The sequence below is a fragment of the Brachyistius frenatus genome, unplaced genomic scaffold (genome assembly GCF_029030835.1).
Source record: "Brachyistius frenatus isolate BFR_SWC_R1_liver_20210118 unplaced genomic scaffold, ASM2903083v1 Contig_283, whole genome shotgun sequence".
Taxonomy (NCBI): Eukaryota; Metazoa; Chordata; class Actinopteri; family Embiotocidae; genus Brachyistius; species Brachyistius frenatus.
The window spans coordinates 177,663-194,728 of NW_027210882.1; the positions used below are offsets into that span (position 1 = coordinate 177,663).

General features: G+C 45.5%; 1 protein-coding gene across 4 annotated transcripts in view; it reads right to left on the reverse strand.

The window, feature by feature from the left end:
* The window catches only part of ep300a (E1A binding protein p300 a), a 29,040-nt gene extending 22,315 nt beyond the window's left edge, over positions 1-6,725 (reverse strand). For 2 of the 4 annotated variants that reach the window (XM_069722206.1, XM_069722204.1), the window contains exons 1-5: positions 6,207-6,725; positions 3,380-4,062; positions 1,963-2,142; positions 631-961; positions 166-279 (exon numbers count right to left, since the gene is read on the reverse strand). In XM_069722206.1, coding sequence (XP_069578307.1) covers positions 166-279; positions 631-961; positions 1,963-2,142; positions 3,380-4,062; positions 6,207-6,300 — 1,402 coding nt within the window. In that variant the 5' untranslated portion in view covers positions 6,301-6,725. Of the gene's footprint in view, positions 1-159; positions 280-630; positions 962-1,962; positions 2,143-3,379; positions 4,063-6,206 lie in introns of all 4 variants that reach the window. The other 2 variants (XM_069722205.1, XM_069722203.1) reach the window with 1 other exon arrangement.
* Positions 6,726-17,066: the final 10,341 nt, after the last annotated feature.

The window sequence follows — 17,066 nt, forward strand, 5'->3', positions numbered from 1 at the left end:
TAAGGCAGAACAACATTTTTCAATCAATATATTTGCAAAATCACATAAAAGAAGTCAAACTAGAAATGATAATAAGGTAGTATGATATAGTTCAGATATACAGTGTAAAGAAAAGACATTTAAAGTTAGATATATTGTTTTTTTTGGTCAGATACAGACACTCACACTGCGGGTTCCTCTTGTCCCCGGCATTCTTCAGCGGCAGGCAGACAGGACAGTCGTGTCGCGTGCAGTTCTTCCAATGGGAGATGATCTGCCTCGATGATGCACAGTGAGCAACTGAGGATGAAAAAGGGCAAAAAGATAGAGAGTTGGGAAACAGAGTTAGATGAGGGAGGGGAAAGAGGCAAAGAAACAAAGGATGAAACAAAGTGAGGACGGCAGGGATTAAAAAGATTAAATGAAATTAGAAAGCGTGTGACTGTTAGAGATTGGATGGTAAATCAAAAAATAAGGCTAGTGTTGTTTTAGTGTCTTAAGTATCTATCACAAAAATCCAAATCAGCAAGACCTGTACTTCTGTTGGGAAGAACCCAGCCAGCACAGTTAAAATGAGCCTGCTTGACAAATACAGGGATACATCAGAACCATCTATTGAGTCCAGGAACATGCAGAATCCCATCTACTCACCCTGACAGGACTTGCCAGCCTGGCAGTGAGTCATGTGGTTGAGGACATTCTTCATAGTGCGGCAGTGGGGTAGGTTGCACTGCCGGACTTCGCCGTTGGCTTGCTCCCGCCGCTGGCACTTGTGTGCATGGAGCAGGAGTACCAGTTGCTGCTGGATTAGCTTGCGCTTTTCAGGGTCAGCAGTGGGTGGTGCTCCGGCTGCAGCAGACGCCGCAGACACCTGGGTGCCGGGCCCCACCAGGCCTGCCTGAGCGCTGGGCACCATCCCTGGGGCTCCTCCCACAGGTGCACCTGAGGGACCACCCACACCTGTCTGCGACTGCTGGGCGCCCTGGGAAGTGGGAGGGAATAAGAAAAGGTGGGATGGATGAGATGAGATGAGAGAAGACAAACAGGGAATAGACAGATGAGGCAGAAGATTACAGGGAGTAAGAAGTGCAGAGGAGGTAGAGAATAAAACGGAAAGGCTCGTGTTAATAGCAATACGTGACGGGTTAAAGAGTATTGATCGGGTCAAATTAAAGGCAATGTGAAAAAGTGGGAAGAGATAATATAGTTGGAGTTTTAGGACTGCACCCTCAAAATCAGTGAGTTGAGTCGTCTGTTGGAGACCTCATAGTCTTTTATTTTTCATAATTTTTAGAGATCAGATTATTTTGCACAGACATTGAACCCCCCGCCTACCTCCGGAGGATAGAGGAGAGTCGGGTACTCGGGACGTTCAGGTTAAAGCTGCCACACCGTGCAAGGATACCTGGCGGGCCAGGACAGGGTGTCACAGAGAGACCCTGCACCTGCCTCCAGCGACACCATGATGTCGAGGCCATCAACACTCAGAGCAGGCTGACTGGAGTACATTGCTTCGGTGGAGGTGGACACAGAATTGTGTGGTTGGGAGTGAAGCCTTGGGGGTGTTTTTGACTGCGCAGGTCCTCTAAGGTGACGAGAAGCCCAAGCAGAGGTGGCACTTCAGGAGATCTCTAATAAAGCTACGTAGTGACCAACTAAGGGCAAAGGACCGAGCCACCCCGCTCACTGCCGACGTGGAGGAAGGGGAGGTAAGCCAATGACCAACCGACAACACCTCCCCCACGCAACGCCAAAAGAGGACTGGTTAGGAGACCCTCAGTGATCCGAAGACGAAAGAGAGCACGCTGCCGATATTTTGATTGCCATATAGTCTGTATATATATGAACAACCAGATCCGGCCTGACTGCCAAAATCCTAAGTTGGGTACAGCCCTATTGAGTGTATCTGTAAATGTGGGATGCAGGGATCAGACAACAATATTTTTGTCAGAAGCATCTACTCAGTCAGTTTGTGCTCCTTACCATGGCTCCCATTCCTTGCATGGGCTGGTTCTTCTTGTCCACGTTGAACTGGGCCAGGCTGTTGGCCATGGAGCCTTTGTTCTGGAGCTGAGGGCCCAGCCCTGCACCTCCCAGACCTTGATTGCCCTGACCTCCATAGGGACCTCCAAAAGGGCCGCCTGGGTTGCCCATCATTCCCATCTAGCAGAAGAGGGTGAAAATAACGAGACAAATAGAAGTTAGTGAGCACGATGAAGGGACAAGAGGAGTAAACAAAAAGCGAGCAAATAAGATTTACAAATAAAGTATGTCTTCTTGCAGTGACTCAAATTTCTGATATGAAAGTGATTTAGTGAGTATATATAAGCTCTATGTATACCAGTAGTTTGTCCTCTGACTGTTTACATTATACATCAAATCTTAGCTGTTGAATAAACAGGACTTGTAGATACTTCCTCACACCATAGACTTCCTCAAGGCTAAACTTATAGGGATGTTTTCACCTCCCTAACAAAAAAAACATTAAATCAAGTCTGTCTTTACCACTTACACTTCCTATTGCTCAATAGTAATTAAGTCTCCCAAAACTGAAGTGAGAAATTCTTCTTCTTCTGACAAAAATCATCAGAAAAAAACATCTAAAATCATGCACAAGAACAAAAAATAATCTAAAACATATGCAAACATCAACAGCAGTTTATAGTAGTTTATAACAGCAATCTGACATGAATAGTTTCTCTTTCCTCCCTGCAGACAGAGGGGGCTGTTTTATAAAAAATGAAAATACTGATCTATTCCTCATCAGCATCCCTCTGTCTTCCCTCCTCTCTTTCATTAATTGCATTCACAATCTCCATTTCATTTTTGCTTTTACTTTTTTCTTTTCCTATACCTACCCCGGAAACCCTCACTGTGTTAGATCTCTGCTTAAATCAAACATCAGTGTCTCCACCATGTTCAGTCAGCAGCAACAGCAGAAGCCTGCCGCTGCAACATTTTACTGTCACTCCCGAGGGACTGTCAATCACACAAACTGAGCCGTTTTCTGCCACTTCAACTACAAACATGAGAGTGCTGTGCATCACTCATGGTTGTTAAAATACTGCGATATGGTCATGGAATCAAAGCATGACTTTGTGGCGGTGCAAAAAAAAAAAAAAAAAAAGGACTAAGTGGAAACTAGATCCTGCAGTTAAGTATTGTAATTTAAAAGGAGAAACAAAAGCAAAATATTTTCTGTTTATTTAATAATTATATACCAATGCTTCCCTGAATTAGTTAATGTTCTTGCTTGAAACGTACGGCTCTGGGTAATATTGAAGGTTTAAAGAATTAAGCTGAAGATAATAAAAATAAAACCATATAAATTCCTTCCTTTTTTTAAAATCTAACACGTGATAAAAATCACACACACACTTCTATAAGTTAGAGTCCCTACCTTGTTCATTGCTCCAGGTTGCTGGCCTCTCATCCCTGCCTGGCCCCCGGCTCCCTGCTGCTGTAGGGTCTCAGCCAACAGGTTACCGCTGCCGGCCATCCCCTGATTACCAAAGCCCATCCTGGGGGAGCCATTCATAACCTGGCTCCCAATCATGCCTGGCTGCTGCTGTCCGTTATTGCCTTTCTGCTGTGCTCCCATCATGGCCCTGTTCATGCTGCCCATCATTCCAGCTGCAGCGTTCTGTTGCTGCTGCATCATGTTGGCCTGCTGCTGGGGAGAAAGGTGCTGCTGCCCCTGGCCAATCATCTGTTGAGGACCCTGACCAGGAGCCTTCATGTTCACCAAGTGTTGCCCCATGGTAGTGGGGCCTCCTTGGCTACCCATGGGTCCTTGGTGCCCTTGCTGAGCCGAGGTGGTCGCCCCCGAACGCAAAAGTTCGGACAGCTGTTTGTGCTTGGCCACTGCATCCTGGCCGCCGCCAACACCCCCAGGACCTCCTCCAGGGCCAGGGCCAAGCCCCAGACCCATTCCCGCTGCCCCTCCAGAACCCAACCCTGCAGGTCCTCCTCCCAGAGTGGTGTGCAACTGGTTGAGGTCCCCACCATTGACCAGACCTGGTTCATTAGAGCTGATGAGCTCATCTGGGAGGTCATGCTCCAAGTCAAAGAGTGAGCCAAGATCTGAAAAGAAGAAGGACACAAAGTTTAGGAGGGAGGAGACAATGAGACAGGAGACAAAACAGGTAGAGGATGAGGAGGACAAAAAGGGCCACAGCTATGTTAAGCTGCTATAATCCTTAATTTTTCAGCATGATTGAGTGAAAATGCAATTGCATGCTTGACATCAGAAAGTGATAAAAGCTGTTTTGAGGTGTATGACCATTTTTCTCCCATTAGAAATAATAACATGCCCATAATGCACAAAACAATAAGTGATTGTCAGATGACCATGTGGTTGTGTGTGTAGTTGAATGCGCATATATGCAAACACACACGCCCACATGGCCTGCAAGCGGAGAGAATCACTGACCAGCAAAGACAGGTTTATACACACATGGTGACAAATGGACCATTTCAAACAAACAATGCCACAAAATGGAGTCAAGTCAGTACAGACACACTCTCACTGAGTCAGTTTGATTGCAGTGAGTTGAACAGCACACAGTTTAGGCAATTAAGAAAGCGACATGATTGACATCAAGACAAAAGATCACAACCCACCAAACCTCTCAGAGTTCATAGTCTGATGTGGTCCTGATTTCTATTTTTCCATAAATCACTGTTATTCCTCTGAAGCGACCACATACTCAGTGAGCATTTAGACATCAATTAGTTGTGCCAGTTATTATTCAGGTTCATCACAGATCAGAAAATTTAAATGTGTTTTATCCCGTTTCATTTACCTATTAGCTGAATACTTTTTGGTGGCAGATGGAGCCGAGAGCTCGAGAGGAATCAATCAACAGAAAATTTATCACCAATTATTTTGATAATCAAAACATTGAGAAATATTACCAGAAAACATGCAAATCATTTACCAGTCCAGTGTTTCCACATGTAAGAAACTGTTGCTTTTCTTGGTCTATATGCCTCTAATTTTTGTATTTTCAAATTTTGAACTGCTGGTTGAACAAAACAAGACATGAAAATGTTTCTCTCTTTTTTTTTGGTGATGTTTACAGACCAGCTGATCGGTCAACGAACTGATTGACAGACCATAAAAACAATCATGCAGCTGCATTTCTAACCTTCACTGTACTAAAAAAAAAAAAAAAAAAAAAAAAAAAAATCGGCATTATTTCTGAAGGCGAAAGCACAGAAACAAGAGGTTGTATAAAAACAGGTTGTGTTGCTGGTTATTTTTTTCCAAATCTGGCAAATAAACACGCTGTCTCCAATAATTTTAACATTTACTGCTGATTTTCTTGACAGCAGCGAAGTGGTCCACAAAATGCAATCACGCAATGTGTGCAACATCCGAGTCTCTTTCTGCCACCGTTAGAGATGAAGCTGTTCGCGATTAAACAAAAATAAATAAAATAAAGCTCGAGTGAATGATTTAAGTAATGAAATCTGGGTGATTATTTCGTGCTGGGAGCAGTTTTTTTTTTTTTTTGGTGGCTAACTTGGCTCCCTGGTTTTGGTGTCGCCTCGGCGGGGCATGGCGCTGTCCATGCTCCACGGTTTGGGCTCTGAGGCCACACGACATCCAGAAAAAAAACACACAAAAAACACACAAAAAAAACAACATACCAACAATGGCAATTTGAGCGGAACAACCAGTCGGACCCGCGGGCCTAAATTTAGCAGCAACCGCTGGCGACCCCGACATGATTACGGATAGTTATGATGAGGGCTGTTGGAGACGTTGGGAGCCGTGAAAACTCAAATACCGGACGGGAGGAGCTGCGGCGACCTGACAGTCGGACACAACCGTGAGGGGGACAGAAACTTTACCGCGAGTTGGGTTTTTTTTTACATCCGAGCCCCGGTTAAAGCAGCCATCGGGTCCCGGGGACCGTCGGTTTGTGGACCCGCATTCAGTTTGGCTAACGTTTAGCCGAGGGGCTAGCGCAGCTAACCTTCGGCTAAAATGGCTGTTAGCATGCGAGCCGTTCTTCTCACACACACACACACACACACACGCACGACTGCTAGCACGCTAACGCTAGCGAGCTACGACAAAAACAGAAGGAGTAAATCCCGCCGTCTTCCGCTTCTCTTCCACGCCGACACGAGCCACCGAAAATTAAAAAAAACAAGACTTAACGAATAACGGCGTCACACACGCACAAAAAAAAGGGTTATCCTGAAACAATACGTACCGTTTCCTTCGCTGGCGGAGGCGGAAAGTGCCGGAGAGGAGAGTTTAGGCCTCTTGGCTGAAGGCGGGCCAGAGTCCAGAACGTTCTCGGCCATATTTTTTCGAAATAAAAATATATAAAGTCTCCACAATTGCAGATGTTTTCACGCCCTCGGAAAGCTCATTCCTTTTCGTTTCCAATATTGCGACTTTTCCCCCTCCTTTTTGGGGGACTAAGGGGGGGAAAGTCCCGTGTACGAATTACTCCTCTTTCCCTGGGTTCGCCTCTCGATTTCAGCCTCGGCGTATATCAACCCCCCTCCCTCCCTCGGCGGATTTTTTGTTCTTTATAAATTTCTGCCAGCGGAGGAGGAGGAGGAGGAGGAGGAGGAGGAGGAGGAGGGGGTCGGTGAAAGTAAAAAGAGGGAGACACACGCATCGGCTTCCCTCTAAACTTACAGTGCCTTTTCAGATGTAAATAAACTGTCCCCGGGTGTCTCTCCCGTGGTTGCGTCCGTCATTTCAGCCTCCTTTCCGGCGGAGCCTGGATGAAGATAATGTCGGGCAGAAAAAGGCTCGTTTGCCTGCGAAGTGACGGTGGTGGCTGCTGGTGAGGATGAGGGGATGCAAAAAAAAAATAATCATAAATAAAAAATAATAATAAAGGTGACAAATGTGCAGCTGCAAATGGTGGACAACGTATAAATGCTTCCTGGCTTGGATGATAAAAGAAGAAGAAAAAGTTCGTTATGATTCATTTGTGCAACAGCCTGAACATGAATCTTCTGAGATTTTGCTTTAAAGACAAAATCGGGATCATGTTCAACATTTATCTTTAATGCAAGTTGTTTCATTTTTAGTCACTTTTTTTTTTTTTTTTTTTTTTTTTTTTTTTACAGCTGGATTCTTTAAAAACAAAAAACAAAACATAACAGTCGCCTTAACTTCAAGTCCAGCAGACCACGATGGATCCACAAACACTACACTGTGTCCAACTTCTTTGAAAAGACTTGGTGGAACTTGATTCACTAAATTAAATACCCAATTCTGTCTTCCTTGTGATAGCTCCATTCATACATTTGTAAACCCTGGATCGTAGAGCAGAGACATATTTTCAGGATGGTGGAGACTCTGCATGTTGGCTTCATCACCAGTCTTGCATTTTAGTCTAAAAGTATTCTTCTTTACTCTTTTTCTTGCACCACTGAATGAATCATAAGTGTCCACAATGTAACTTACCTTTTCTTAGGCTGAGTAAAAGTACCAGTACATCGATGTAAAAATTCTCAATTACAAGCATGAAAAATCCCAGCAGTAAAATCTAGTTAAAGTATCCAAGCAAAAGTCCCGGTTCGGGCCCTCCGACTGATCATTAGATTGCTAACAGTGAAGCATCAGTGTGTCAGCAGCATGCTACTGTTGTGTAGCTGCTGCGGGTGGAGCCGGTTGGACCTACTTTATATCCACTTTTATATCCAGGGACAACAGATACACATGAGAGGTGATTACTGGGAGAGGAACAAATTAAAAACAAAGCTCCGATCCACAAATCTGTTTTCAGTGTTTGGACTTTGTTTTTGAATCTTTGGTTTTTGACGAGATAAAATAATTTTAACGTTATTTAAATGAAACTACGTGAGAAGTTGAGAGAAAAAGCACTGTCTGGTGGAGCAGTTAACAACTTCCAGACATCTGAAATGGGACCCTGACACACTTATTTTTGTACGAGGTCTGAGAACAAATAGGCTGGAAACCACTAATTCAGTCTTGAACAATGTATTGTACCGCTTGTTATATTATCTATCAAATCTTCATCTGAAGACTAACTAAAGCTGCCAAGCAAATCTAGTAGATTTCTACTTTTTAAAAAATTTACACCATTTTTCCTACAATTTTTCCCTCTGAAATGAAGTGCAGGGTAGTACTAAGTGACGTCAAATGGAAATATGCATACTTCAAAATTCAGCAACCTATCAACATTTTCTTCTTAACCTAGGATGGATGGATGGATGGATGGGTGGGTGGGTGGATGGACAGACTGGTCTTGAAGTATACGTGTACTTTCTTACTCTCTGCAACACAGAATTATTCTGTGTTTTGTAAACTTAATGAACTGTACGAACTAAAACATGTGTTTGCTCTCAGCTGTTGGAAAGACTCAAACTTTATAGGCAGAGATGTTCAATAAGGAATTGTGGTGGCGGGGTGTGGTTTGGCTCAGCTGCAGGAGGGACTGATTGGGGGAGTGGTTCAGGGAACGGTGCCTGGAAGGGGCTTAATTAGCCCCAGCTGAATCACATCCCTGATTGTCCCTTCCAAACCCAGATAAAACCCAAGCAGGTCACCAGACGAGAGACGGAGGACGGAGGAGCAGGGTGGCTGCTTGAGAGAAAAGACCCAGAAATTGTGGAGTGCTCATGGTTTGTTTGTGTTGGGTGGCATAAACACCTTGGAAACCTTACATCGGCTGACTGTTGTTGTTCGTGCTGGAAAGAACCCACTGGTGATAGCGAGATGCATGTCATACTGGCACCCAATGTGGGGCCCAGCGAGGAGATGGACACGCAGCAGAGCGGCCTGCCGACACCAGTGGGGCCTGCCGGCACCAGTGGGGCCTGCCGGCACCAGTGGGGCCTGCCGGCACCAGTGGGGCCTGCCGGCACCAGTGGGGCCTGCCGGCACCAGTGGGGCCTGCCGGCACCAGTGGGGCCTGCCGGCACCAGTGGGGCCTGCCGGCACCAGTGGGGCCTGCCGGCACCAGTGGGGCCTGCCGGCACCAGCGGCCCTCGTCCTAGGTTAGATACTGGAGGAGATCGCGGTCATGCAGAGGAGCCAGGCGGAGGCTAACCGGCAGTTCCTAGGGGTGCTGCAGAGCCAGGCGGAGCGGCAGGCCCACGCACTGGAACAGCCCGCTGCACGATCTGCTGGCGCCCCCCCCCCCCCCCCCACGTTAGCAGGAGTGGTGCTGCATAAAATGACTGCCGCAGATGACCTGCAGTCATTCCGGCCCCTCGGAGGAAGTTCCAGCCCCAGCTTCCAGCTCGGCCACTGGAGGCTCCGCGGCCTCACCCTCTCCCCCCTATCCCTTCTCCACAGTCCCCTTAGGCATCAAGGCAGGACTGTTGGAGGTGTGGGCAACCTGGACACTGCTGGAAGGAGTGTCCACTCATGGTGATCCAGGTTGCCGGCCCTCCAACACCCTCCCCCGGTCCAGGGGCAACATACCGCGTTCCGGTAAGAATCCAGGGGGGTGTACATCAGGCAATGGTGGATTCGGGCTGTACACAGTCGATGATTCACCAGAGCCTGGTTCGGCCTGGGGCATTGGTGGAGGCATTGTGGGTGAAGATTAGCTGTGTGCATGGGGATGTTCATGAGTATCCCATAGTGTCAGTGGAAATTAGATACTTGGGGAAAAAGCATAGCATACAGGTTGCAGTTAGCTCCCACCTTACGTACCCCCTAATCTTGGGAACAGATTGGCCTGGGTTTCATAAGTTTAATGAGGCAGTGTGCAGAGGTGTGTTCACGGCAGACAGGGTCATGCGATATGTGTGCTGTGCTCAGTGGTGATGCGATGTTGTCCGACACTGCAGACGGGGAGGGGGATCCAGCGGAGCCTCCCGTGGAGACTCCACCGGTTCCCGAATTACACTCCATGGAGGATTTTCCACTTGAGCAGTCTCGTGACGATACTCTACGCTTTTCCTTTGACCAAGTGTTAAGAATTGATGGTCAGCTGGTGCGCCCTGACGCAGCAGTCATATCCGCACTTCTCATTGATTGGAGACAGGCTGAGGCAATTCACACCGGGAGAAAAGCTACTTGTATTGCTTCCTTCTTCCAGCTCGAAACTCCTCGCCAAGTGGCCACACGGTGAGTAGGGGATGTCGACTATGAGGTGGTGCGTTCTGACAGGGGCGGAGCTACACAGCTCTACCACCTCAACCTCCTAAAAGCATGGAGAGAGGCGGAGTCTGTGTCTGCAGTATCTGAGAGAGGAGCTGGGGCTACAGGTTCCAAAGTCCACCAAACCTGCCTCGCTCCCTTTCGACGCCCATCTCTCCGGGACCCAGAGAACAGACGTTGCAGGAGCAGTTTGCTGATGTGTTTTCCCTCCTGCCAGGACGCACGAACCTCGTAGTACATCACATTGAGACGTCCCCAGGCGTGACGGTGCGGTGGGGTCATGACTCTGTGGCCATTTAACACAAAAGAAAAGCTGTTCAGAGGGAATTGGCTGCTATGCTGGAGATGGGAGTAATGGAAGAGTCCAACAGTGCCTGGTGTAGCCCCATTGTTCTTGTCATCAAGAAGGATGGATCTACACGGTTCTGTGTGGACTATCGCAGGGGGAATGATGTGTCGCGATTTGATGCGTACCCAATGCCCCGGGTCGACGAACTCCTGGACCGGCTGGGCACTGCGCGTTTCTTTACAACACTGGATTTAACCAAAGGCTACTGGCAGATTCCTCTCTCGCCGGAGTCCAAGGAACAAAACGGCCTTCTCCACTCCGTTTGGGTTATACCAATTCACCACCCTTCCCTTTGGGTTGTTCGGTGCCCCGGACACTTTCCAACGCCTCATGGACCGGGTGCTGCGTCCGCATGCTGCATATGCGGCCGCCTACCTGGATGATGTAATCATCCACAGCACCACCTGGGCGGAGCATGTGGGCACGGTGCTGGAGTCCCTGAGGCAGGCCGGGCTCACCGCCAACCCAGGGAAGTGTGCGGTTGGACGGACGGAGGGAGGTATGGTATCTGGGGTACCACTTGGGCGGCGGGCAGGTGCGCCCTCAGGTGGACAAGACTGCGGCTATCGCAGCCTGCTCGCGGCCCAAGACTAAAAAAGAGGTGAGGCGGTTTTTGGCGCTGGCAGGTTATTATAGACGGTTCATCCTGACCTTTGCGGATCTGACCAGTCCCTTGACCGACCTGACTCGGAAAGGTGCCTCAGATTCGGTCCAGTGGACGGAGCAGTGCCAGTGGGCGTTTGAGAGGGTGAAACATGCTCTCTGTGGGGAACCGCTCCTCCACACACCTAACTTCTCTCTCTCCCCTTTACCCTGCAGACTAATGCGTCGAACAGAGGGCTGGGGGCCGTTTTGTCCCAGGAGGTGCGGGGGGTTGACCGCCTTGTTGTGTACATCAGCCGGAAGATATCAGAGAGGGAGGCCAGGTACAGCACGGTGGAGAAGGAGTGCCTGGCCATCCGGTGGGCGGTCGACTCCCTGCGGTACTACCTCCTGGGACGCCCATTCACCCTCTGTTCGGACCACGCTCCGCTCTAGTGGCTCCACCGCATGAAAGATACCAACGCCCGGATCACTCGGTGGTATCTGGCTTTACAACCCTTTAATTTCAAGGTGGTCCATAGTCCCGGGGGCGCAGATGGCCGTGGCTGACTTCCTCTCCCACTCTCTAGTGCCTTAAAGATTTTGAAACACCATACAAATAATACATTGTGTAGAAAATCAAAAGTCATCTTTCTGTATGGTGTTCCAGTGCCCTGCTCATCTAAGGCAGATATTTCTGCTTGTTCAACAAACACTCTTACAAATCAATGTAAATCTAATTACTTGCCTGTGCAGAGAGTTACCACTACATGCATTGTGTGCATGTAGTCTTCTGCTTAATGTGTTTGTTTGTTTATTTTGACTTTTAGTGAGACAGTATGAACTGTTCTCTGTAACTGTCAATTAAACTCATTGAGTTCTGCATTGGTGTTCATGTGAAATTAATTTGTTTCCAGCATTTTTTCTTAATGTGGTATGATTTGCAATTCACACCAACAACAACTTCGAGAGTGAAATTTACAAATCCCCTAAATGCGCACCTTCATGTTGCAATGTCAGCTGACCTCCACAATGTGAACGTAATGGACAGAACAAACCACAGATGATTGTGCTTTATTTTAGTCCAGTTTTGAGGCTAAAAGTTTAGGTTTTGTCCCGAGGATGGATGGCCTGACAAAAAGTATCACAGCCATTAAAGTCTAAAGCATTACTCTATAATATCCTCTGTAAATTGTTGTGGCCCTAAGGTTGAACAAGAGGAAAAGTCGGTGTTACTAAAAGGTTTTATGCTCTGTGGCCATTTAACATTTTGAAAGAAACTTCCTGCCCTCAAATGTAGGGCTGTAAGTTATCATTAATAAACACACTGTTCACTGGTAAATATTGGTCCTGATGATGGTGTAAAACTAAAGGTTACAGGGTTACCGCCACGACTTTTCTTTCATAAAACAAAGAAGGCCAGTATTTCTTATTGTAGGAGGAAGAACAGTATATATACTGTTGAAAGTCCCACATCTATAATATTAACATTTCCTTTTGTCATTGGTAAATTAAACCCGCCTCTTAATACCTGTATTTTCTGGCGTTTGGTTTCCAGTTTTGCTAAAACCTCAACTCCCAGAATTCCCTTGTCCGTCCGTGAGAAGATGACGTCAAAGGTAGGCGACGGCATTACAGTGCCGGGGAGCTCTGCAAATGTAGCTAAACAATTCATATCCTAAAACAACTTCAGTTGTATGAAACACTTGTCAGAGTCCCTGAATATGAGCAGCTTCAGGAGAAGGACTCTTTAAAACAATAACGACCAGGTGACCGCGTCATAATCGGACAAACTAGCAATTAGCTTGCAAAAAAAAAAAAAAAGTGGGAACTAGCCACACTTTTTGTTTACGTTTCCACTGCTGGTCGTTTCAGAGAGTTTAACAACCACAATGTTTACATGCCGACGTGTTTACCATCATTGTTTGTGACCCGAGACAGCTGTTGGTGTCGCAATGCACCACAGACAACGTCCACATGAGCTTCTACAGGCTAATGTAGCTTCTAGCTCACCGGACCGGTTGTTGTTGTTGTTGTTGTTGTTGTTCAGCTCTTTGTGTTTGTTTGTGTTTTTACGTGAAGATTTTATACTCATGTTGGACTTTTGATTTTGATATTAAAACCGTGGAAGTGTTGTTCTTGTTCAAACCGACACTGTGATGTCCAGGCTGGTTCCACCGTTGAGATGCTGTTTTATTCAGTCTTGTTTGTTTTGAAGGCAAATAATAAACAAACTGTTAGTAAACTAATTACTAATAGTTTCTTTTATTATTTGCCTTTTTTTTTTTTTCTTCTTCTTCAGGCAGTTGGGCCTTGCAGCACAGTAGAAATGCTCGGCCACCACTAGAACAAGCTTTGGGTAACGGGATCAAAATTTGAATTGAAAAATCAAACAGTTTCAGGAGGTGTTGGTGTCGCTTCCCAAATGTTGTCACCACCCTACATCATGTGATTGTAATCGGTCTAATTTATTTCCGGTGTTTTGCAGCTTTCAGGAACACGTACCCGCGCCATCAAATACCACGCAAACTGTTACTTCAGTAGCAAATGTACTGTATGTGTTTTTTGTGAATGGGAATAATAAAACAGGACCGTGGCTGATGGGTGTAGGAAAGGCTGTCAGGATGAACCTCCCGTCTGCTCAGCAGACCTCCAAAAACCTTCTTGAGGATTTAGAGAACTGATTATGATGCAGGTGTAGATAAACAGCGCAGATGTACAGTTGGTAGACGGCTGGCAGGCCCGGTGCTCTGGGCCTTCTTGTTTGGCAGGTGACCTGGTGGCCTCAATAAGGAGGGAGCGACTACAGAATAATGTTTTGGTGAGGCTCTGGATGTGATTAAATCTGAAGAGACAGTCGCCGCAAGTCTTGTCCTTGTCCATCAGGCCAGACTCTGCCCCGATCAATGACGAGGAGGGAAGAGCCTCTTTTGAAATTGGATTCAATGCAATATACTGAAAGCTTGCAAGGAATTGTTTATCTTTATACTCTCGTCTATGATCTGAACTGACAGAAAAAAAAAATCTTGTATGCAGGGGAGACGGTGAGAAATGTGACTGTTCATCCAGCATGAAAGTAGTGAGATGAAGGAAGGATGTCAACAATTCTGATATAATAACCAGGCTTGTATGTTTGACTCTGAGAAGTAATTTTGAATCATGTAGGTTGGACCAGAAAGGATATTTCTGCACGAAGTGCTTGATTGAATTTAAGAACATTGCTGTTTGTGAAACCTTTTCTGCCTTAAAAAAAAGAAGTCCAAACCAACTATGGAGGCTGGACATGAAGGGCAGACATTCCAGGGAAGGATGGCTGGAGGCCACACACTGTATATTCAACATGGATGGACATCTCAAGCAAAAATACCATTAAATATTAATTGCATATGACTATTATTCAATGATTGACATGAGGGTTGTTTGTTCTGCATGTCTAACATCAAACGTACGTCATCTGGTACCAAAGCGAGCCATTGATTGTTGATCTGTGGATGGACCGTCTGCCCGGTGCTTCATTCTTGAATGACTGTGCAAGTTATGATATGCTACCTTTACCAGATAGTTTGAACTACACCTCATTTTTTTTTAATTAATTTTTTTAACATAGACGTTTTGACGGCTGGAGTCGTCTCTGCATGTTTCTCCTGTTCGGACCGTAGAATCTAATCTCGCAGCACCACACACGTTTTACAGGATTCTGGCTGTAATGTGTTCTCCACGTCCACACAGCTTTTAGGAACTTTACCACCGGCGGTAAATAACATGTTATTACCAGGCACCGGTAAAAAAAAAAAAGAAAAAAAAAGGATATAAAACAATTGTCACATGTACTTCGATTTTTATTTTTATTTTCGAATGACCATTAGAAAATTCAAAAACACGTAACCAAAAAACACCAAGATTTTAAATACTGAAATTCTATTTTTTCAAACACACACACACAGATTTGAATGTGTTAGGCGATTTTAAAATTTAGGCACACAGAATAAAAATGTTTTAGTATCTTGTGGTCAACCAGATAACCAATGATTATTTCCCATCTAAATGTCCACTGAAATGATTGAAAGAGTTTGAAGAGCCACAACTAATAAAATTAAATGCTACATTTATTTGAAATAAATAACTAAATTAAAATACATCATAATTAAATGTTTTTGTTTGTAGGATTCTATACTTCAGATGTCTTAATCCAACGCTGTGTGCCGTGTCCCTGGCTGCGCTGCCAAACAAGAAAAGACCATTAACAGGGCAAGTAGCAAAAACACAGTCACAGAAGTAACAAAAAGAACATATGTTTTTTTTTTTGAAAATCAGGATAGTGTTATTACAAATTTAGTTAAAATACAGCACATGCGTGGCTGCTGTGTATCTGTCACAGGACAGGAGAGGGGATAGGTTAACAAAACAGTGTATTGTAAAGATGTTTGTAGTAGATGAGTTGAAGGAGGTTGGAGACCAACGGAGCACGAAGGTTGTGGTGATGAAGGATGGAGCAGCTACCCAATAATTATAATTAATTGCAGGAAAGCTGTAAGAAACAGACATTCTTTTCAAATAAAAAAGTTCAGGTTGAAAGACACTCATTTTGTTTTTTTTTTTTTTTTTTTTGAAGGTGGAATCGAAATTGGCACCGAGACACCCGGATTTTAGCTGGTATTGCTATCAATTTTCCAAATGTTGGTACGTGGCGACCTGCGGTCAAACCTTAAAACTGAAGGTGTCCCAGCATTTCTTTTTGGGCTCCACAGTTGTGTAATGACGGAGGAGATCATGGAAACTAACACATTGTCTTCTTTAAAAAAAACACACAAAAAAACAACAACACTATTTTAGAGTTACTTTGAATTGATTTCACTGTTTAATGATTGGACTGTTTGTTGTATTTGTTTTTTAATCTTTTGCTGTAGGTATTGTTATAATTATTATCATGGGAAATTCATAATCACTAATTAACCTAAAAGGCATTTTTTTTTGGACTGGAGAAAAACCGGAGCGCCCGGAGAAAACTCGGAAACAGGAAGAACATGTAAACTCCACGCTGTAGAGTTCATGTCAATGGGACAGTGCTAACCACTGCCCCACAATGATGCCCATGAAATACTTATAATACACCTACAGCAATAGAAATGGGCCTCAAAATAGAAAAATGTTGATCACTTCTTCTTTCCGCATAAGAAGCGAAAGCCGCCACAGATTCTTCTGATGAGGCGCTTCCAGCAGTTGTTCTTTTTAACTTTGCGCTCGGTGTGGACGTCTTCGTTGTTCTTCTCTGAGTTGGTCGTCCCTGGTTCTGTCATCTGTGACGAGGGACGCTGCTGGCTGACCTCTAGGGTTCGTTCTTCAATGTCTGTTACGACATTGCTGGTCTCATATTGGACATCCTGCTGACTGTCTTCTTCAGTGTCCATTTGGAAGCCGTCGTTGTAAAAACAGACAGGCTGCTTTCTGAATTTATAAGTGTCCACTTGGACCCCGTCGTTGTAAAAATGGACATCCTGCTCACTGTCGTCTGTAGTGTCCACTTGGACCCCGTCGTTGTAAAAACGGACATCCTGCTCACTGTCATCTGTAGTGTCCATTTGGAAGCCATCTTTGTAAAAACGGACATCCTGCTCACTGTCATCTGTAGCGTCCACTTGGACACCGTCGTTGTAAAAACGGACATCCTGCTCACTGTAGTCTGTAGTATCCATTTGGAAGCCTTTTTTGTAAAAACGGACATCCTGCTCACTGTCATCTGTAGTGTCCATTTGGAAGCCTTCTTTGTAAAAACGGACATCCTGCTCACTGTCATCTGTAGCGTCCACTTGGACACCGTCGTTGTAAAAACGGACATCCTGCTCACTGTAGTCTGTAGTATCCATTTGGAAGCCTTTTTTGAAAAAACGGACATCCTGCTCACTGTCATCTGTAGTGTCCATTTGGAAGCCTTCTTTGTAAAAACGGACATCCTGCTCACTGTCGTCTGTAGTGTCCACTTGGACACCGTCGATGTAAAAATGGACATCCTGCTCACTGTAGTCTGTAGTGTCCACTTGGACA